This window comes from Setaria viridis, chromosome 9, assembly GCF_005286985.2.
Source record: "Setaria viridis chromosome 9, Setaria_viridis_v4.0, whole genome shotgun sequence".
NCBI lineage: Eukaryota > Viridiplantae > Streptophyta > Magnoliopsida > Poales > Poaceae > Setaria > Setaria viridis.
The window spans coordinates 8,380,213-8,402,049 of record NC_048271.2 but is presented as its reverse complement, the minus strand read 5'-3'; the positions used below and the strand labels follow the sequence as shown (position 1 = coordinate 8,402,049).

General features: G+C 47.5%; 1 protein-coding gene and 1 long non-coding RNA gene across 3 annotated transcripts; both read left to right on the top strand.

Moving 5' to 3' along the window:
• The first annotated feature begins 1,208 nt into the window (after positions 1–1,208).
• LOC117840584 (plasma membrane ATPase 1) lies at positions 1,209–8,086 on the top strand. Its single transcript, XM_034721105.2, has 21 exons — positions 1,209–1,523; positions 2,470–2,589; positions 2,735–2,833; positions 2,954–3,091; positions 3,198–3,332; positions 3,428–3,607; positions 3,702–3,908; positions 4,006–4,125; positions 4,199–4,318; positions 4,404–4,526; positions 4,618–4,722; positions 4,906–5,050; positions 5,442–5,606; positions 5,710–5,948; positions 6,031–6,063; positions 6,395–6,476; positions 6,581–6,741; positions 6,891–7,076; positions 7,168–7,350; positions 7,435–7,607; positions 7,848–8,086. The coding sequence occupies exons 1-21, from the start codon at positions 1,470–1,472 to the stop codon at positions 7,942–7,944; spliced, it is 2,865 nt and encodes a 954-aa protein (XP_034576996.1). The 5' UTR covers positions 1,209–1,469; the 3' UTR covers positions 7,945–8,086.
• A 1,106-nt stretch (positions 8,087–9,192) lies between these two features.
• On the top strand, positions 9,193–21,806 carry LOC117837324 (uncharacterized). Of its 2 annotated transcripts, XR_004636308.2 has the most exons (4): positions 9,193–9,967; positions 10,060–10,240; positions 10,334–21,355; positions 21,566–21,806. It is a non-coding gene; the product is annotated as an uncharacterized lncRNA (long non-coding RNA). The 2 variants fall into 2 exon arrangements; XR_004636307.2 differs by having other exon boundaries at positions 9,193–10,240.
• Positions 21,807–21,837: the final 31 nt, after the last annotated feature.

Sequence of the window (21,837 nt, the reverse complement as noted above, 5' to 3'; positions counted from 1 at the left end):
TCTCAAGTAGAATTCTTGTTCCATGAAGAACGGGAGTAGGATATAATAACCATCCTTGATTACTTTACAAAAAATATTTTTTATTTTAGATTAGTTTTTAGATTTTTCTCTAAGTTTTAGCATTTTCTCTGGCAGCGGTCAAATCAAATATTGATTGAAACACCTAATTCAAGATATCCAAAGTAGAAGCTTCTGATTCTTGGATGACTAGAGAGACAATAGGGTAGGAACAAGCTGTTAAAAGTATTTTTTAAAAATTCTTAGTTAGATTGGATAATAGTCGTGCTGACAAAAAAACTTGATGGCCTGACTTTGACTACTGTACTATTTTTATCAAATATATTTAAACATCTAATGATTTTCGTGGGATTACAAAAGTAATTTTCAACAAAAAATATTACATGTGATCTTTATTTTCTGAACTAAAGATCATTGATAACCATATATTCCTAAGTTTGAGCATGCCTTCTCTTTTTCTTGAAGAAATTTTCTTGAAGAAAACGAACATATCTTCTCCAAACATCTAGTATATCAGCATATGTGATCAGAGGGAGTAATTTCATACAGTAAATGTTATATCTACTGTAGGCGGAGCCAGAATCGACAAGAAGGGAATGCTGAACCTCTTGTAATTAGTCTAACTTCATAGTTTATATGTGAACTTTGGAGCTAAAAAGTTAATTTTACTTGAGAAATACATGGACTTGGGGTGCTGCAGCACCCAGCACCCCTGCAGATCCGCCTTGATTGTATATAATTTTTCTCGTCATAAGGTGTCAGCTTGGTTGCCTTTCTGTTTAAGTATATTCTATGCAATTTACATCAGAAACTAAAGGCAACATATTACGCAACCATATGTTTAAATACGTATTTTGCAGTATATATATCTTGATTGTGTATTATGTATGTTGTGCTTATGGTCATGAGCCTCGAATAAAGGGATTTAGAGTTCTTTCTTTACATACACAGAAATATCGATCAAGGTTTCCGGTAGAAATGCTTTGGTTCCAATGTTCCATTGTCATCAGCCACTTTTGGTGTCAACATTTGCTGCGGTGATGGTTCCAACATTTTAAGCTACCGCACACACACGGAACCATGAATTTTAGAGCCGCAGAGGATCCAATGGCATTGTAAAACCACTTTTCTCCTACCAATTCCTGCCTTTACCTACCCTTTTCATTCCCTCGGCGATTTTCTTTTTCAAATCAAACCCCATTTCTTGTTGCTTTCTTCCACCTTCTCTTCTCGAGCTGTCTGTTCCGCGCCGCGTGGAAACCCACTCTCTCCTCCTACTTCCGCCGCTCCAGAGGTTTCGTCACTCGCTCACTCTCCCGCACGCACAGAAAAACCCCTGGCATTTACAATGCTCTAGAACCCCGCATATAAATCCAAAAGGGGGAGTTGCCGAGCGGCGGAGAACAGAGGGGGGCTTCGTGCGGGCCGGAGGAGATCAGAGGGGTGCCGCCATGGCCGACAAGGAGGGGAACCTGGACGCCGTCCTCAAGGAGGCCGTCGACCTGGTAACTTCCGGCTCTCTCTTGGGGCGATTCTTTGGGTTGTAGTGGAAGGTCCTGACAAGGCTGCCTTTGGGCGTATCTTGGTTCTTGGATTAACTGTAGCACGGGCAGTTTCGTTTGTGGGGATCGTAGTGGAATTGGCATGTGGGTTGTGGTTTGATTACTTGCCAAGAACGTGGTGGCCTTAGCATGCAGGGTGGGGAGAATTGGTCTGCTAATTCTTCATCTTCTGGGTGATATGCAGGAGTGGACGTCTGTTTGTTTTTGTTTTTCTTCTTTGTTTCTTTTTCTTTGGTTCACGTTGCGACGTTGTAGAAACGGCAAATCTTTCCGTTCTATGTTTTTGGATTCACGCATTAGTATTTCGTTGCAAATTCATCTTGTGCTTGGAGATGTGAAGAGGCTTCCAGCTTGCTAATTCTTGTTCGGCTGGTGCGGTGGGTGGCAGAACTGGGATGGTTTCTTTTTTAATGTTTGTAAAATTCAGAATTCCAGGTGACGTCCCTGTACTACAGTTCTTTCTTTATTGCGCTTACTAATTTTAGAGTTCCGTGGTTTTGCTACTCTTTCTGATCATGACATCCCTTTGCTTGTAAACTTGTATGCATAAGTTGACGTCTTTCTTACTACTCTTTGTGATTACGATATCCCTATGCTTGTACGAATATGTTGATTGTTGACATCTTGCCTTAACTTCGTGATGTCCCTTTTTTATTTTTCTCTCTATTTTTTACTAAATTTGGTTAAATGATCTATGTGCAAGTTTTGTTCTGTTGGAAATGTGCCTTAGACGCATAGACCCTGGGTTTGGTTGGTAGCAATAGTAGGGTGCACACTGGCAAGTTGAAACTAGCATTATATTTTGTCTTTTATTTTGATGTTCATCATGGCAATTAAATTGCTCGCTTGTGTATGGCCTGTAAAAAGGTGTTGTTACAATATTTTTCAGGAGAACATCCCACTTGAGGAAGTGTTTGAGAATCTGAGATGCAGCCATGGGGGGCTCACTTCCGAGCAGGCGCAGCAACGCCTGCAAATATTTGGTCCCAACAAGCTCGAAGAGAAGGAGGTCAGATTTTTCCAGCCCCTCTGGTCATCTATTGGGAAAGATTTTTTTCTTCCTGATTGTCGGAGTGAACAATATGTCAATATGAGTATTCACTTCTTTATGTTACTTCAAATTTCTCATTCAGTTGGACTGTTGATTGCTGCAGGAGAGCAAATTTCTCAAGTTTTTGGGGTTCATGTGGAATCCACTGTCGTGGGTCATGGAGGCTGCAGCTATCATGGCCATAGCACTGGCCAATGGTGGGGTAGGGACTATGCAAAAAATCTTATTAAGTTGGTTTGCTTTCTTTTATTTTAGTGATGGGTGATGAGTGAAGTTTACAGTCTCCTCTGTTAACAATAGATGATATATTTATTGTCATCAGGGGAAGCCACCAGACTGGCAGGACTTTGTTGGTATCATCACGCTGCTTCTCATCAACTCAACTATCAGTTTCATTGAGGAAAATAATGCTGGGAATGCTGCTGCAGCACTTATGGCCCGTCTTGCACCAAAAGCCAAGGTCCTTAATTATCCATTTAGTTCGTGACATTTCACTGTATTATCCATATACAATCTTTGTGATGTATCTTAGAAAATTGGAACTAATGTTGTGTTTTGGTGGATAGGTGCTTCGTGATGGCCGTTGGACCGAGGAAGAGGCAGCCATCCTTGTGCCTGGGGACATCGTCAGCATTAAACTTGGAGATATCATTCCTGCAGATGCTCGGCTCCTTGATGGAGATCCTTTGAAAATTGATCAGGTCCTTAATGTCGTTGCCATTTAGTCACCTTCACACTATATTTGATCCTACTAGGTTTCTTCATCTCACATTTTTGTCTCGTCTCTTATTTGTAGTCTGCATTAACTGGAGAATCATTGCCAGTCACCAAAGGTCCTGGTGATGGCGTCTACTCTGGTTCAACGGTCAAGCAGGGTGAGATTGAGGCTGTTGTGATAGCAACTGGTGTCCACACTTTCTTTGGGAAGGCTGCACATCTTGTCGACTCCACCAATCAAGTTGGCCATTTTCAGAAGGCAAGATTTAAAAGCCTCACATACACTCATATTTGTTGTTATCCATTTGAATCATCACTAGATTATTGCATTCAATATCATGTGATTGATGCAGGTCTTGACAGCCATTGGGAACTTTTGTATTTGCTCAATCGCTGTGGGGATGTTTGTTGAGATAATTGTCATGTACCCTATCCAGCACAGGGCGTATCGTCCTGGAATTGACAATCTTTTGGTGCTTCTCATTGGTGGAATTCCCATAGCAATGCCAACAGTTTTGTCTGTGACCATGGCAATTGGGTCCCATCGCTTGGCTCAGCAGGTTTGCTTCTCTTTGACAACATTGTTAACAAGTAATGACCAGGCAGGCCCAAAACTTCGATGCTATATACTTAATTGCCTTTTCTTTTTTCCTGCAGGGAGCTATAACAAAAAGAATGACTGCAATTGAAGAGATGGCTGGTATGGATGTACTTTGCAGTGATAAAACTGGAACCTTGACTCTCAATAAACTCACTGTGGACAAGAACCTCATAGAGGTTAGACTTGAACACCATTATTTAGCCCTTTATATTTGACCTTAAAACACTTACTTATATATTTTTGGTTCAGGTTTTCGAAAGGGGCGTGACTCAAGACCAAGTAATTCTGATGGCTGCTAGAGCATCCCGAATAGAAAATCAAGATGCTATTGATACTGCAATAGTTGGGATGCTAGCTGATCCAAAAGAGGTATATTTCTTGTCAAATAGGGACGGAATAGGTATACCAATCTTGTTTGTTCGATGATAGGAACATCTAACAATATTTCCCACAGGCCCGTGCTGGTATTCAAGAGGTTCATTTCCTGCCATTTAATCCTACCGACAAAAGAACTGCCTTGACATACATTGATAGTGATGGGAAGATGTACCGTGTTAGTAAAGGTGCACCGGAGCAGGTATAACAAAATTGGATTGCAACATAGCTTCAAAAGCATGACCTGGATTTATCATTTATAGCATGGTCCTATTGATCAAAACTGCATGCAGATTCTCAACCTCGCATACAACAAGTCAGAGATAGAACGAAGAGTTCATGCTGTAATTGACAAGTTTGCTGAGCGTGGACTTCGATCGCTTGCCGTAGCATATCAGGTGGGTGAACTTCGAAGAATAGTCATTCACAGTGCGTTAAAGCTTGCAGAATCTAAGCTAAGTGTAGATTAGGCAGTAGTCAGAATTATTTTATGATTATGGTTGCTGCACGACTCCCCCTCTGACCATCCTCTGTCATGTATGCTCATACGTAGTTGATGGTTGTTTTCTTCTGTCATGTAGGAAGTACCAGATGGAAGGAAAGAGAGTCCTGGTGGGCCATGGCATTTCGTTGCTCTTATGCCACTCTTTGATCCTCCAAGGCATGACAGTGCCGAAACAATACGAAGGGCACTGAACCTTGGTGTTAACGTGAAAATGATCACAGGTACAGCTTTTGGTGTTTTTCGAATTTTCAGACAGACCAATTTCGTAGATGCCATGCCTTCAATGTTACCCTATTCTTTTTTAAAAAATAGGACAAAGTCATAAATACAGATAATTTTCGGAGGTTGTAGAAGCCTTTATGTTACTGAAGTCGATGGCATTTCTCTTATGTCAGGGTATTTTAGATCCATTTGTTCTGTAAGATGATGACAAGTCAACACTATGCTTATAATATTTGTTGTCTCTGTTAATTATGCTGCGAATAGAGTTGGACCACCGAAATGAATCATAGTACTGGATGTTTCATTGATTATACATTGGACTTCTATTCTCCTATTCTATTAATTTTGTCCGTCCATCCGTTGTGGATCGAACTCATTTCTTATTTCCAGGTGATCAGCTAGCAATTGGGAAGGAAACAGGACGTCGTTTAGGAATGGGTACTAACATGTACCCTTCCTCAGCTTTGTTGGGACAGGACAAGGATGAGTCTATTGCCGCTTTGCCTGTTGATGATTTAATTGAGAAGGCTGATGGTTTTGCTGGTGTATTCCCAGGTATGTTTCAATTCAATAGCCGGGAAAAACATATGGTAGATAGTGGAGAAAGAAAAGGAAAGTATGATACCAGAGTAAGTTTGTTTGTTTTTCATTTTTCCAGAGCACAAATATGAGATTGTAAAACGTCTGCAAGCACGAAAACACATTTGTGGAATGACTGGTGATGGAGTAAATGATGCTCCAGCTCTAAAGAAAGCTGATATTGGCATCGCAGTTGCTGATGCAACTGATGCAGCCAGAAGTGCTTCTGATATTGTCCTAACAGAACCTGGCCTGAGTGTGATCATTAGCGCTGTTCTTACGAGCCGGGCAATTTTCCAGCGCATGAAGAACTATACTGTATGTCAGAAGGAAACCTACTGAATATATTTTCAGGAAAAAATGTTTATTTTATTTTGCTGATCCACCTTCATGTTTGCAGATCTATGCCGTCTCGATTACAATACGTATCGTGGTATGTTTTCTTGACTTATCTTTAGGATTAGAAGTCGTCCAAGTTCATGAGCCCTCCTTTGACTAAATTATTTTTATATTTTGCTGCTGCATACATGTGTGGAATGTGTTTTTGTATATACCTGAGTACTTAATTTTGGTAGTTAATGTTTTTAATCTGGTTTTAATTGTTAATGTTATGCTGCAAATTAATTAGTCACACATTTAATTAGATTCCAGCGATGATTTCCCTTACTGTAATTGATGTTCACCTATGTGGTCTATTCATCTTGATCCTTAAAATTATGTGAATTATCTGGGACTAATGCATTTGGTTGCTCTATATTCAACAGCTTGGATTTATGCTGCTTGCCCTCATATGGGAGTTTGATTTCCCACCATTTATGGTCCTGATTATTGCAATTCTAAATGACGGTACATCCGTTTCTTGCCCCATTGCCGTTGTTTATCACAGTATGATTTCTAGGAAGTAGCAAGCATCATTCATTTTCACCTGAACCATTGTCTGGTATGAACAGGTACCATAATGACAATATCAAAGGATCGAGTAAAGCCTTCTCCACTACCTGATAGCTGGAAGTTGGCTGAGATTTTCACTACTGGCATTGTGCTTGGTGGATACTTGGCAGTGATGACTGTTATCTTCTTCTGGGCTGCATACAAGACAAACTTTTTCCCTGTAAGAATCAGAAAAAATGCCAGAAAATAATCTTTTTTGCTCTATTACACATTTTTGATAACAAAATGGTTTATGAAGCTAGTCCTGCAGCATTGAATTTGTGATTGGTTCTGAGACATGCATTGACTTATTATTCAATGGTATTTTAGAGGATCTTTCATGTCGAAAGCCTTGAGAAGACAGCTCAAGATGATTACCAGAAACTTGCCTCTGCTGTATATCTCCAAGTTAGCACTATCAGTCAGGCTCTCATCTTTGTCACAAGGTCTCGCAGCTGGTCATTCGTTGAGCGCCCAGGCTTTCTGTTAGTGTTTGCTTTCTTGGTTGCACAGCTGGTATGCTCTGTACCCTCTTGCTCTGCACCACTTGATAAAATTCAGTTACTGGAGTAAGTTCTATGGACCAAGTTGTTCCCTTTGAATGCAGATAGCTACATTGATTGCTGTATACGCTAACTGGGGGTTCACTTCAATCAAAGGCATTGGATGGGGCTGGGCCGGTGTCGTGTGGCTCTACAATCTCATCTTTTACTTCCCACTCGATATCCTCAAGTTTCTCATCCGATACGCTCTGAGTGGGAAAGCATGGGATCTTGTCATTGAGCAAAGAGTAATATACACTGCTTATGTGTCATGCACAGTACCTGTTTTGAGTGAATTCCATGCATCAGTGGCTAATTGCTTGTCTTTGCAGATTGCATTTACAATGAAAAAGGACTTTGGTAAGGAAGAGAGGGAACTAAAGTGGGCACATGCGCAGAGGACACTCCATGGACTGCAGCCACCAGATGCCAAGCTGTTCCCTGAGAGGGTGAACGAGCTGAATCAAATGGCTGAAGAGGCAAAACGGAGGGCTGAGATTGCAAGGTAAGAACATATCCGCTGAGATAATTTGGAAGAGAATGCTGGTATGAATATTATCACTTGGGAAAAAGGGCACCGATATTAGTGCTTTCCATGATCTCTCATATGTTTTGGGATATTTAAAGTAGCACACTGGCCCCGATGACATGACATCCAGTTCTTTGTTACTTGCGGGCATGCTTTTAAACATTTCGCAGAATGGCAATATGCATTACATGAATAATGTTTGATGTTTCTTTGCAGGCTGAGGGAACTTCACACGTTGAAGGGGCACGTGGAGTCGGTTGTGAAGCTCAAGGGCCTGGACATCGACACCATCCAGCAGTCGTACACAGTGTGAATGTGTGATGGAAACTCATTTGCCCTGAGTTGAGTGTATATCTGTTTCCGGCACTTCTACGTACCATAGCTGCGCCATCGACAGATCAACCTAGTACAGTACATAACGGGAATGGGAACTGATGCTATCAGTTGAGCTCCTATGTGACTGCGAGTATGTGATGCCTTTGTATTTGTCATCTGGGGAGGGGAGGGGAGGGGAGGTCTCCCTACAAATGCCGTTCTACTGTCCTTGTTAGAGATCGCAATTCGCTCCTGGTGTTTAGAGGATCAGTGACGAATTAGGCGTTGTACGCCACATTTGCTCTCGCAAGAGAGTAATTCTATCTCGGCAACACAGCTGAACCGTACGTTAGGCCCTCAAGTCCTGAAAAGTGAAAAACCCTTGTATTATACTGTAAGGTTCTAAATAAACGCACTTGTTATCCGACATTGGAACGCACTAATGATCAAACTGAAGAAAGTTTGATGAGACACACACACGACACATCTGTCAAAAACAAAAACAACGGGGGGAGTGGTGTAGCATTCGGTAGTACCTACGAAATAGTGACTACGGAACAATGAGACTATAGCGGTTGATGCTAGCTGATGCTGCAACAGTGTTATACTAATTAGCGGGATCCTGCGGCGTTATAGCGAGTTATAGCGGAGGTATAGCGGTTATCTTAGCTCTACGCTAAATCCCATAATCCATTATTTTGTACATTAGGTAGAAGATAAATAATAACTCGAGGATCACAAATCACAAGATGGTGCAATTGCAGAGCACAAAATAAGACTCCAAAAAAGTGCAAAAACCAAACCGTCGAACGTTCCTCGATCTTGAGATTGTGAACAACATGAAACAACACAATGGGAGAAGAGGAACCATCTGTCATATGCGCGGTCGTCAACCCGTGACGGCGTTCAGGCGCCGGTAAATCCGTTCTCGCTTCTCCGCCGTGCTGCCACGCGCAGCCCGGTCGGTGTCTTCGCCGCCTCGGCACGGCCGCCGTCCGGTTCGGCGCGCGTTTTAGCCCTCCTGTCTCCGAGGCATCTGGGCGCCTCCGGCCTCCTGTCGCTCGCCCTGCTGTCCCTCGCGGTCGCGGGCGCATCGGCTGCTCGGAGCAGCGCGCGTGGGCGCTTCGGCTACTACCCGCCGCTCCTTCCGCGAAGCGTCCGCTGCCCGATGCGCGTCGAATCAAATCGGCCGCTCCTGCAAGTGGCTTAGGCACTCCGCACTCCCTTCCTGAGGTAAGATTTGTACCGCTCCCTGGTTAAAACAATATTGCTGATTCCAGTGCTAGAGTAGCAGATGGGGTCGTCAACAAGAGAGCAAATACTCCATCCGTTCCAAATTATAGATCACTTTAGTTTTGTACAAAATCAAACTTATCTAACTTAGATCAAAATTATAAAACAATATAATAGCATCTACAATATATACTAAATAAATACACTATCAAAAATATATCTCATGGTGGATTTAATGAAGCCAATTTGACACTGTAGAGTTGATGCTTTTTTCTCTACAAAACTTGATCAAAGTTAGATAAGTTTGACTTGTAACAAAGCTAAAGTGAACTGTAATTTGGAACGAAGTAACACTTGTCTACAAGACTACAAGACCATGAACATTTTGGTGTTTCATACCTGCCATAATGGAACTTGAACAGCCACATTGTGGGGCGGAATAGGATATTCCTGCCGTGCCGTAGCACTCCTAAGAGAAGCCTACTTAGCTCTTTGCATTCTTCCTGTGGGAAACTTGGGTTGAAAATTGTCGGAGAATGGGAGGCAACTTAGTGTTTCAACAGATCGCACAGCTTGGAAAGTCCCAGAAACAAGTAGACAAACATCATGAACAGAACAATGGGATCAGTAGCAATTCAGCTTGTTGCACAAACATAATCATCGCCATTTAGTTTTTACCTATAGGAAATGCCATTGTTGGATTGAATAATCATACGGTAACATTCTGAAGTTCCTGGATCGTGCTTCGCTTCTCCTGTATCTCCAAACTATCTACATCCAGTGAGCTAGTAAGTATGAAAAGGGATTAAAAAAACTTAATATTTGAAAATGCATAATTTGCTTCATTTTTTCACGGGGAAATATCTCCATGACTGCATAGGTACATATATTGATGGAATGAACAGAAAGTGGAAGGGAATGGTGAAATTTTCCAGAATACAAAACTGAATGCTCCGAAGACTAGAAAATATCAATATAGAAGATCAAATATTCACATGGATACCTATCGTATATTGAATACTGGCACAGTGGAAGACTTGAACCGATAGGCCTCTCCACCAGTAAGTGCTCTCCTGTGAGAATTATTCAAGGTTCCGATCTGTTACTCTATTCTTTCACCTCCTCATGTTCACATTCATCTTGTGATCAAGTAGTGACATGAGGAATGGATTAAGGATATATATACTGCTATGCTGAATGCGTGAAATCAACATTTGGACGGAGTAAAACAAGGGGATATGAAAGAAGGGATTAACATAAAACCATGTACCTGTGGATATGAAGGTCTCACTGATGTTTGTTTCGAAGGAATATGGATCCTTGGTGTACAAGATATAACCTTCATAGTTATCTGATGGTAGTGTCCACCCATATGCCTTTAGCTGCTGGACATGACGGATTTTTCCCCACTCAGAGTTGGCATCTTGTAAGGATATCAGCTTGAGCAAGCTTAGGCTGCAATGTAAACCTCTGGCAACACGAGCTTTATATTTCTCATATAATCGTCCTTGAATTTGTTGAAAACCTCTGGCAACACGAACTTTATATTTCTTAATAGAACCATCTGACTTGTCTTAATTTTGAATATCCATTTGCATGAAATAGAAACTGGATGTGATGGTAATGGAACAATATGCGAGTGCTTGTACGATAAGAATAGCAAGTTCTTCGAACATAGCAAGCTGCCATCCCGGAATAGTAGAAGCTTCCTGATAAGTAGATAGTGTTAGGATCTGAACTATAACTCTCATCGAGAGGATGGCACTAGGAAGAGTTGGGGCAATTTTTTGAGTTTTCTTTCCACAATACCATGTCCAACCAAGGGTTGGGGATACATATTTATAGCTGGCCAAGCAGCCAACCAGCCAAGCATCAAGGCATTGCTAGTCTAAGATGCCTTTTTGATGCTGTCCTATTTAGTCTAAGATGCCTAGGACTGTCCTACCCTAAAAGTAGTCAACAAAGGTGGTGCTGCAGCAAGCATATGCTGCAGCCCCACCGTCCTCCAATCAACAACAGCTGCAGTCCTAGGCAGGACCAGCAGCACAAGGCCTAGTACAGCAGCTGATCCTTGAAGACCAGCAGGACCAGTACAGCAGCTGGTCCTTGAAGACCAGCAGTAAGACAACCAGCAAGACATATCCAGCATTCTCCCCCTAAGTCTTTTGCGTCATCTTGTGGGAAAGTTGGACCATCCCGGTCCTGGAACAGAGCTCAAGGAACTTGATCCTCCCAAGGGGCTTAGTGAGTAGGTCCGCAAGCTGATCCTTGGTGTTGATGTAGCTCGCCTTGATAATTCCTTCCTCCAAGCAGCCTCGGATGAAGTGATACCTCACCCGGATGTGCTTGCTCCGCTCATGAAAAACGGGGTTCTTTGCCAGGGCCAGAGCGGACTTGCTGTCCACCCTGAGCTCCACCGCTCTAGTGTCTCTGCCAAGGAGATCACCGAGCAGTCGGGCAAGCCAAAGCGCCTGAGTCGAAGCAGTGGAGGCCGCGATGTACTTGGCCTCGCAGCTGGACAACGCCACCACCTGCTGCTTGACCGACTGCCAGCTAACGAGGCACTTGCCGAGGAAGAAGAGAATCCCGCTCGTGCTCTTGCTGGTGTCGATGTCGCCGGCGTGGTCGCTGTCGCTGTACCCGACGAAGTGTACCACCCCGGGACACCTCGGGTAGAAGAGACCGTGGTCGAGGGTCCCCGCCACGTAGCGGACGATCCTCTTCACGGCCTGCTGGTGCTCCATCGTCGGTCGCTGCATGAACCGACTGACGTAGCCGACGGAGAATGCCAAGTTCGGCCGTGTGTGGGCGAGATAGCGAAGGCTCCCCACAAGACGCCGGTACTGCGTAGCATCTACCTCCTCCGTCGTGCTGTCGCGGCTCAGCTTCAGCCTCTCCTCCATCGGAGTGAGAGCTGGGTTGCAGTCGGTGAGCCCGGCTAGCTCCACGCGTAGGCGGTCTGTCGAAGCGTGATCCTGGAATCATCCTGGTGCACCTCGATCCCCAGGTAGAAGGAGAGAGGCCCTAGGTCACTCATCTGGAAGGTGGCCTTCATTTCTTCCTTGAACGCCGCCACCTCCGCATCCTTGGTGCCGGTGATCACCAAGTCGTCGACGTAGACACCCACCAGCAGGGCATTTTCTCCATTGCCCCGCCGGTAGATGGCCTCCTCGTGCGGGCTTTGCTCGAAGCCCATCCCTTTGAGCGTGGAATCCAACTTGGCATTCCACGCCCTCGGAGCCTGCCGCAGGCCATAGAGGGCCTTGCGCAAGCGCAGCACCTTGCCCTCCTTGCCGGGGATCGCAAAACCCGGCGGCTGGTGTACGTAGACCTCCTCCTTCAAGTCGCCGTTAAGAAACGCCGACTTGACGTCCATGTGATGAACGCGCCAGCCTTCCTGGGCGGCCAGCGCAAGGAGGAGTCACACGGACTCCATCCGTGCCACGGGGGCGAAAGCATCGTCGAAGTCGATCCCCTCTTGCTGCACGAACCCGCGTGCCACCAAGCGAGCCTTGTGCTTGACGATGGCACCGGCTTCATCCCTCTTTAGCTTGAACACCCACTTAAGGGTGATTGCACGGTGACCACGAGGGAGGTCAGCAAGCTCCCAGGTGCGATTCTTCTCAACCGCGTCCATCTCCGACTGCATCGCAGCGCGCCATGCCGCGTGTCTCTCGGCCTCCGCGAAAGACCGAGGTTCACCGTCGTCGCATGCAAGGTGCAACTGTGCCTCCAGGTCGCGAGGCACCAGTCCCGGCACCGGCTGGTCGCCGAGGAGGTCTTCCATCGTACGGTACCGCAACTGCTCGCCGTCATGGTACGCGTCGATGCGCTCCTCGTCGTGAGAGAGCAGAGTAGCGAACTCCACCGGGCTGTGCTCGACATGAGCTGGTGTCGAAGTAGGCATGCCCGGAGGGGTGGCCGTCGGTGCTGGAGTACGTGGCATCGCCGGCTGTGGTGGTGCCGGCGAGAGTCTCGTCGCAGCCGAAGTCGCGGCTGGAGAGCGTACGCCAGAGTAGCAGGCGTCGGAGTTGGTGGAGGTTCGGGGACTGGGGTAGGCAGGCTCGGCGAAGAAGAGCTGCCTACTCCCCTAGCTCCCTCGAAGTGGACGTACTCGACAGTGAAGTCTTCGTACGTCGGAGTCGAACCGTTGTCCACCGCCTTGTCCCACGCCCATCCTCGCCCTTCGTCGAACACAACATCGCGCGATGTGCGTACACGCTGTGTCTCCGGGTCGAGAATGCGGTAGGCCTTCGAACCCTCCGCATAGCCGATGAACACTCCTGGAGTGCTCCTATTGTCAAGCTTGCCGATGTGGCCAAGCTCCTTGGCAAACGCGAGGCAGCCGAAGACCCGCAAGTGGGACACCGCCGGCTTGCGCCCATGCCAAGCCTCGTATGGCGTCCTGCCGTCGAGCGCCTTGGTGGGCGAGCGATTGAGGATATAGACAGCCGTCACCACCGCCTCTCCCCAGATAACAGCCAGCATCCCCCTCTGCTTGAGGAGGGCTCGAGTCATCCCCACAACCGTCTGGTTGCGCCGCTCGACGACGCCGTTCTGCTGCGGGCTGTACGGCGCGGAGTAGTGGCGCTGAATGCCCTCATCAGCGCAGTACGACGCGAACTCAGTCGCCGTGAATTCGCCGCCGTTGTCGGTGCGCAGCACGCGCAGCTTGCGACCACACTCCGCCTCCGCAGCAGCCTGCGTGCGCCTGATGGCGTTCGCAGCCTCCCCCTTGCTGCCGAGGACCATCACCCACATGTAGCGGGAGAGGTCGTCGACGAGCAGCAAGAAGTAGCGTTGTCCTCCGGGTGTGGCCGGTGTCACCGGGCCACACAAGTCCCCGTGCACGAGCTCGAGCCGCTCCTTGGCTCGGAAGCTCGCCTGCTGGGGAAAGGGGAGCCTCCTCTGCTTTGTCACACACAGACATCGCAGAACTGCTCCACGTGATCAAGACATGGTAGGCCTCGCACCATCTCCTTGGCACTGAGCCGCTTCAGGGCCTCGAAATGAAGGTGCCCGAAGCGCTCGTGCCACTGCCACGCCTTGTCGTCCCGACGTGCAGCGAGGCAGAAGGGTTGTGCCACCTGCACATTAAGGATGTAGAGGTGATTTGCGCCTCTGGTTACCTTGGCAAGAAGGCGACGACGACGGTCCCAAATCCTCGTGACTCCGTCGTCGATCACCACGCGCGAACCGTTCTCTTCCAGCTGTCCCAGGCTGATGATAGAGTTCCTCAGCGCGGGGATGTAGTACACTTCGGTGAGCAGCTTGTGCTCTCCAGACTCGACGGTGAGGATGACGGAGCCGACGCCCTTGATCTCTACGCCGGAGGCATCCCCAAACTTGATGGTGCCTCGGACGCTAGAGTCAAGCTCGGTGAAGAACTCTCGCCGACCGATCATGTGCTGGGTAGCGCCGGTGTCGAGGCACCACCCCTCAGTCCTATCATTGCTGGAGCCATCGCCAAGGAAGGCGTGTGCCCTCGGCTCGTCAAGGTGGAGGAGAACCGCTGCGGCCGATGCCGCTGGAGTTAGCTCGATGCTTGCATGTGCCAGGAGTAGGGTCGGTTCCTCCTCCTCCGCTAGTGCGACGTGAGCCTGGCCGCGTCTTGGCTGTTGACAGTCCTTGGCCCAATGGCCAAGCCTGCCACAGTTGCGGCACGTGTCGTCGCGTGGCGGCCTGTGCTCGCCGGCGGCACCACCCTGGGCGCCTCCTCGTGCGCCGCCAGCACCACCCTGGGCGCCTCCTCGCGCGCCGCCCTCGGCACCTCGTCGAGCCTTGGGCGCCTTGCGTGGCTTGCCGCGCCTGCGGCCGCCTGTCGAGGAAGAAGGCTCCCCTTTCTTCCGATCACCCTGGCGGGCCTCCCACTGCTCCTGAGTGAAATGGAGCTTCCCGCCAATGATGATAGGCCCTGAGGGAGGCTATGACTCGTCGCTGTCGATGACCTTGAGGCGACCTATCGCCTCCTCGATCGACATCCTGGAGAGGTCCAGTAGAGACTCGATCGAGCGAGCGATCTGCTTGTACTTCTCGGGTACGCAGCGGAGGAGCTTCTCGACAGCTCTCTCCTCGCCGTAGGTGTCGTCACCATACTGCACCATCTTCTGCAACAGAGTGTTGAGACGGAGAGCAAAGTCATCAACGTCCTCACCTGGCTTGAAGGCCAGGTTCTCCCACTCCTTGCGAAGTGCCTGCAGTGTGGATTTGCGGGCGCGATCGCTGCCGATGCGTGCCGCAGCGACGGCGTCCCAAGCCTCCTTGGCAGTCCGCTTCTGGGAAAGCGAGAACTGCATCTCGGGTAGGACTGCAGCGATGAGGGCATCCAGCACCCGTCGATCCTCATCGTAGTCGACGTCGCTGTACCGGACTGCCTCCCACATGTGCCGCACCTGGAGCCTCACCCTCATCACCGCGGCCCACTCGACGTAGTTGGTCTTGGTGAGGGTAGGCCACCCACCACCGGGGCCGACTTCCCTGACAACAGCATATGCCCCGTGGCGACCATGACGGCGGTCCGGGGAGGGAGAGCCACGCTGCCTGTAAGGGCCGCGCTCTCCGTCGACCCGACCGTCGTGCCGCCGATCGAACTCCATCTCCGCCTCCAGCTGGGCAGCCCTCTCCTGCAATCGCTGGACCTCCAGTGCGACGTCGATGTGCGGGTCGCCCTGGAAGTCGCGGTCACCATGTCCGCCAGGAACACGGTCGTCGCGCGCGCCCCCGCCTGGAGCGCCGCCGGCGCGTGCACGCCCGTCTGGGCTGTCGCCGCCGCGCCCGCGGGGGTGCTCGGCTGCCCACTGCGCCGCCTGTTCCTGCGCTGCCTCCCTTGCTTGCACGAGCTCTACGTCGGTACCGCCATCCGCAGAGGTAGCGCTGCTGATGCTACCGCCACGTAGAGTCTCGAGCTCCGCCGCCGCCGCACGTGCAGTATCTGCCGCCGCCGCCGCTTCCGCTTCCGCCCTTGCTGCAGCCAGCTCCGCCGCCGCCAGCCTCGACGCCCTTGCCGCCGCCGCAGCGGTCTCCGCCGCCACTCGAGTACGCTCCTCTGCCGCAGCGAGCTCGGCCTCCTGCCGACGCCTCGCGCTCGAGGCGACCGAGTGCTGAGACTGTCCTGCGGACATAGCACGTCACCGGGGGGCTGCGTGGGGAAGAGGCTGCTTCCGACGAGCTGCCGCTCGTCTGCGTAGAGGGAGAGGAGTGAGCAGGGACAGCCAGTGCTTCTGCTACCGGCTGGGGACGAAAGGTGGCTGGGGAGGGTTGTGAGCAGGAGATGTTCAAGCTACAGGATAGTACGGCTCTGATACCAGTTGTTAGGATCTGAACTATAACTCTCATCGAGAGGATGGCACTAGGAAGAGTTGGGACAATTTTCTGAGTTTTCTTTCCACAATACCATGTCCAACCAAGGGTTGGGGATACATATTTATAGCTGGCCAAGCAGCCAACCAGCCAAGCATCAAGGCATATGCTAGTCTAAGATGCCTTTTTGATGCTGTCCTATTTAGTCTAAGATGCCTAGGACTGTCCTACCCTAAAAGTAGTCAACAAAGGTGGTGCTGCAGCAAGCATATGCTGCAGCCCCATCGTCCTCCAGTCAACAACAGTTGCAGTCCTAGGCAGGACCAGCAGCACAAGGCCTAGTACAGCAGCTGATCCTTGAAGACCAGCAGGACCAGTACAACAGCTGGTCCTTGAAGACCAGCAGCAAGACAACTAGCAAGACTTATCCAGCAGATAGCTCATCAATAACAACACTGACACGTCGAAAAACAACCTATCAGGAGGCTAATAGTAGTATGACCTCATAGACTAGTGGATCGGACTAGCTGTAACTCATAAAAATAGCATGTGACTCATCAATATTATTAGATTCATTATTAGAAGGTGGATATGAAGCTGATGAGGTAGGCGGTGGAGGCTCTAGGAGTGGGTGGGATGGAAAGAGTGGGTTATGAAGTACTCCCTCCGTCCCATAATAAATGTTCTTTTAGTCTTCAAATTTTATCCCACAAATAGTGTTATTTTAGCTCATAGCAAACCTCATCTAATTAAAGCAACACTCACACCAACAAAAAAAAAGTATGGAAAAATGTAATGATCAATTACTACTATTTCTCTTGTTTCAATACGCGTGCATTTATTCAGGACACAGAAAACTAAACATACATCACAATCTTCAATCACAATTAATTAGTATTGTTATTAGGGGCAACATAGATATTTTTTACAACTATTAATATGTCTCAAATTTTCTAAACGGATTCTTATTTGGGGACGAAGGGAGTAAGTGTAACAGTGGTGGTCCTGCAGTGACATTAATTATCAATGGATGAAATATGAGGAAGACAGTAATGATGTGGCCTCTGGTGGAGAATATGAAGGGTGAGTTGAAGGGTTGGAGAATATGATGAAGCTCAATGATGATGTTAGGGCACTCCCAATGGAAAAAATCAACCTAGTTTTCATACTCTAGGATATTGTATCAAGAAATCATCCTTCACAATGCAATTTTTTTATCTAGAGTCTAAACAAAAATCCAACCAATCATTCTCCATTCTAGTACCAGATCCTCTGTGCATCATGTAAAGGAGCTCGAGTGATGGGTAGCAGCGGTGCAAGTGCAAAGGATCCGGCAGTAAGTAAGAAGAAACTACTTGGGTCTCCCCAATGCAGATTCGCTAGTTTCTTGGCCCATCGGTGCGCGTGAGGACTTGGTTTCCTCTCTAAGAAATGGTTTCTCTCTCTCTCCATAATAAATCTACTGCCACATCAGCAAATTGCTTAGTTGGCATGATAATTAAGAGGGATAGAAACTATCATCAATGTCCCATTGGGACTGCCCTTACATACTCCCTCCATCCAAAATAATTGTCTGTTTAGAAAATTATGGACACATTAGTAGTTGTGAGAAGTGACCATGCTAGCCCTGATTACTCATATTAGTTGTGGTTGAAAGCTGTGCATTCTGTTTGATTTTCTAGATCTTGAATAAATGCACGTGCATTGGAACTAGAGAAAAAGCATCAATTGATCGTTTCATTAGCTCTATGCACTTCTCAATACACTTTTTTTTTATTGGTGTGACGGTTGCTTTAATTAGATTGTCTCCCTAGAAGCTAAATGAATACACTTTGTGGGATAAAATTTGAAGGCTAAACGAACACCTATTTTAGGATGGGGGATTACGTGGTTCCGAATATGATGAAGCTTACATGGTTCCAATGTTATAATAATCAGATTTACTACTCCTCAAATGCTTGATTTTTAGCTATCTCTTAATCACCTAAACTTACATTGGGGATTGGAATTTGAGGTTAGGGTTTGGGGGTGGGGAATTTACATGTGGTCTTCGGGTCTAGAGGGAGCTCCGGGGAGGCTCGCTGGCCGGCTGTGGGGGATTCCCAGTGGGCGGCAGATGCGGCGGGGGAGATAGGCCAAATGGATTAGCGTTAGGCAGTGGAGGACGGCGGCGGCAGAGGTGGCCGAGATCGCTGGAGCCGAGCGGGAGGTGGCGGCGAGGGGGAGTTGCCCGACTGCGTCAGGCGTCGCGAGGAAGACCCCACACCGCGAGGAAGATGAGGGGAGAAATAGAAAGGAGAGAGAAGGAAAGAAAAGGTGGATATGGATTCTTGGATGGAGGTCCAACGATTTTAGGGAGTGATCTAGGGAAAAGCAAATCTCAAAACGTTTGGCAGGGAGACATCCATTAGATAAACTGGGTTCAGATTTGGCAAACAAATGCACTTTATGTAACTTACGGATTTTATACAATTATTTATAAAACCACAGAGTAGGTCGAAGATTAAGTTACCTGTGGACATTTCCAAGTACGCGTCAAAGGAATACGGCTCCTTGATACAATGGATGGACCACTTCTCCTCATCTTCTTGTGATTGATATACGTAATCGGTGCTCGTAGCCTAAGAGGAAGAGGGGGTGATTTAAGCAAACTTAAAACCTTAACCTATGGCTTCCGCTACTTTTGCATAAAATATAAATTAGATCATGCTATCAAGATGAAGATGTGCAACTAAGATTGATCTAGTGATTCTCCCTACCTAAAAGAAGTTTTGCAACCTAGAGGTAATCCTATCAAGATACTACTCTAGTAAGAAAAACAATCAATTGCAACTATGAAATGCGAAAACATAAAGGAGTGGGTTAGGAAGGATGCAAACTCGGCACGATGATTTTATCCCGTGGTATCGGTAGGCAATTGCCACCCCTAGTCCACGTTGGAGCTCTACCAAGGATATGCTCCTGGTCACCAAGTCTCTACCGGTCAAGGTCTTGGACTCGCCACAAAGGTTCTCGTCAAGCTGGATGAGAAGCTTGCCACTAAGACAAGGCTCACCACTCTATCTCTTCCGGTCACCTTGACGTCATCTCCACTACGAAACTTCTCCGCTAAGGAAGGGGTTTCCACGTCCCCCGCACACGGTGGTTGTTGCCGCTCCACACCAAGCTGGAGGGTTGAAGACTTGCCCGCGAGCCACCAAGGCTCCAAGGCGCCGGCACACCTAGTTTACAATGGTGGTTCACTCCTTGAACCAATCATAAGGTAGCAATACTTTGCACTTACTCCCTCTAGGCCTATCCTAGCACTAATCACTCTCTAAGCATGTGTTAAGCCTTTGATTAATCACTTTTGCACTTTTGGTGGCTTGGATGTATTTCTTGATGTCTTGCACTCCAATGGACTCTGCACACTCCAGCAACTTCAAATGGGTGAGTAGAGGGGGTATAAATAGCCCCAAGGTCTTAAAGAGTTGTTGGAGTTAAAGTTGCCACCAAAGGATGTTCTGATGGTGCTAGTGCTGACATCACATAGCCGTTGGACCCCTTGACAGAATTACTCTGACGCTTCATCCGATGCATCATAGGAACATCCGATGTTGAAGGAGTTTCACTCGAAACCTCTCTGGAACTTTGCAAAGTAAATATGCTTCGTCCAACGCTTCCAACTTCTAACCATTGGATCATCCGTTGCCCTAGGGTTGTCTTCATCTTCTCTGCGAATTGCTCCGATGCACTTAAAGTTTTTCCCTGATTTTCCCGTTGTACCAATTGCTCCGATGGTTAGTCCCTCCAGTGGACCATCAGAACATCCGATGGTACTGATTTTTTTGAGTTGAATACCACCACTTGCACACCGAATATACCATTACTTGGATGCAATTCTAGATGCATGAATACCATAGAATAATCTTAGATACCATGGCTTGGTCACTTGAATACCACCATTTGGATACAAAAAATACCGTCATTTGAATCACTTGAATACTATGATTTGGCCCTTGCCATGGTTTCATTTGCATACTTAGAATCTATAAAACTTACAAGGCATATGCTTGACAAACCATTAGTCCCAATGACTATATTGTCATTCAATCACCAAAATCACAAACTATGGCCTAATGGACCATATGTTCGCTACAATTGATCGGCTTCCTCTTCTCCTATACTTTCGTGCCCACATGGACGTGGTGGATCTTTCCCCATTCGGAGGATTCATCTTGTAGTGCTATCAGTTTGAGCAAGCTTCGGCTGCAATCTACATGCAGCTTCTTTAGCTTTGCCTCTCTTAAGTATTCCGGGAGTGCTTCAGCATCCCAATCCCACCACTCTAGGCTTCGGAGGGATGGCAAACCATCCAATTCCTTTAGTACTGGGCATCTGCTAATGTCAATCCATTCCAAGCTCGGGTTGTTACTGATCCTCTCTAGCCTTGGGTTGTCTCTTATGACCAAAGGGAAGTTCTCTACATAGACCAAGCGCCGGACATTTATCAGTTGCAGCTCTCTCAATCGGCATGCATGGTGTACAAGTCAGCAGGAAGATTCTGCAGTTTACATTTTTTTGATTTTAAGCTCTTCTAATGCAGGCATCGCTGGGATGTGCTGCTCCCAGTCCCACTCTGCATGCCCATCCCAGCATGCCTTCAAAACCCACTTCTCTCTGCTTGGGAAAAAGCAATACCCAGAGGACTTGTTTTTGCAGATTGCATTTACAAGGAAAAAATGACTTTGGTAAGGAAGAGAGGGAGCTCAAGTGTGGGCTCATGCCCAGAGGACGCTCCACGGGCTGCAGCCACCAGATGCCAAGCTGTTCCCTGAGAGGGTGAACGAGTTGAATCAAATGGCTGAAGAGGCGAAACGGAGGGCTGAGATTGCAAGGTAAGAACATATCCGCTGAGATAATTTGCAAAAGAATACTGATATGTCATATGCATCCTATTCTTTGTTCCTTGTGGTAATGCTTTTAAATTAAAAATCAGAAGCATCTTCCTTCCCTAGGAACATTTCTCATAACGCTCAACGTGCATTACATGAACACTGTTAATGCTGATGTAAGCTAAGCATTGGCTTGCTTGTGTTTCTTTGCAGGCTAAGGGAGCTTCACACCCTGAAGGGGCATGTGGAGTCGGTTGTGAAGCTCAAGGGCCTGGACATCGACAGTCCTACACTGTGTGATGAACTCATATGCCCTGAGTGGAGTATATACCTGTTTCCCGCAGAGGAACAGCTAGTCCTGGTAGTTGGTGTCGTCTTCTACTTACCATAGCTGTGCCATGATGCCATCGACAGATCAATATAGTAGAGTACATAACGGGAACTGATGTTATCAGTTGAGCTTCTATGTGATGCTGTGTTGTGTA

Coding starts and splice junctions, on each gene's coding strand:
- LOC117840584 (XM_034721105.2), top strand. CDS start 1,470: ATGGCCGACAAGGAGGGGAACCTGGACGCCGTCCTCAAGGAGGCCGTC. Junction 2,590..2,734: donor ACAAGCTCGAAGAGAAGGAG/GTCAGATTTTTC, acceptor TGATTGCTGCAG/GAGAGCAAATTTCTCAAGTT. Junction 4,723..4,905: donor CGCTTGCCGTAGCATATCAG/GTGGGTGAACTT, acceptor TCTGTCATGTAG/GAAGTACCAGATGGAAGGAA.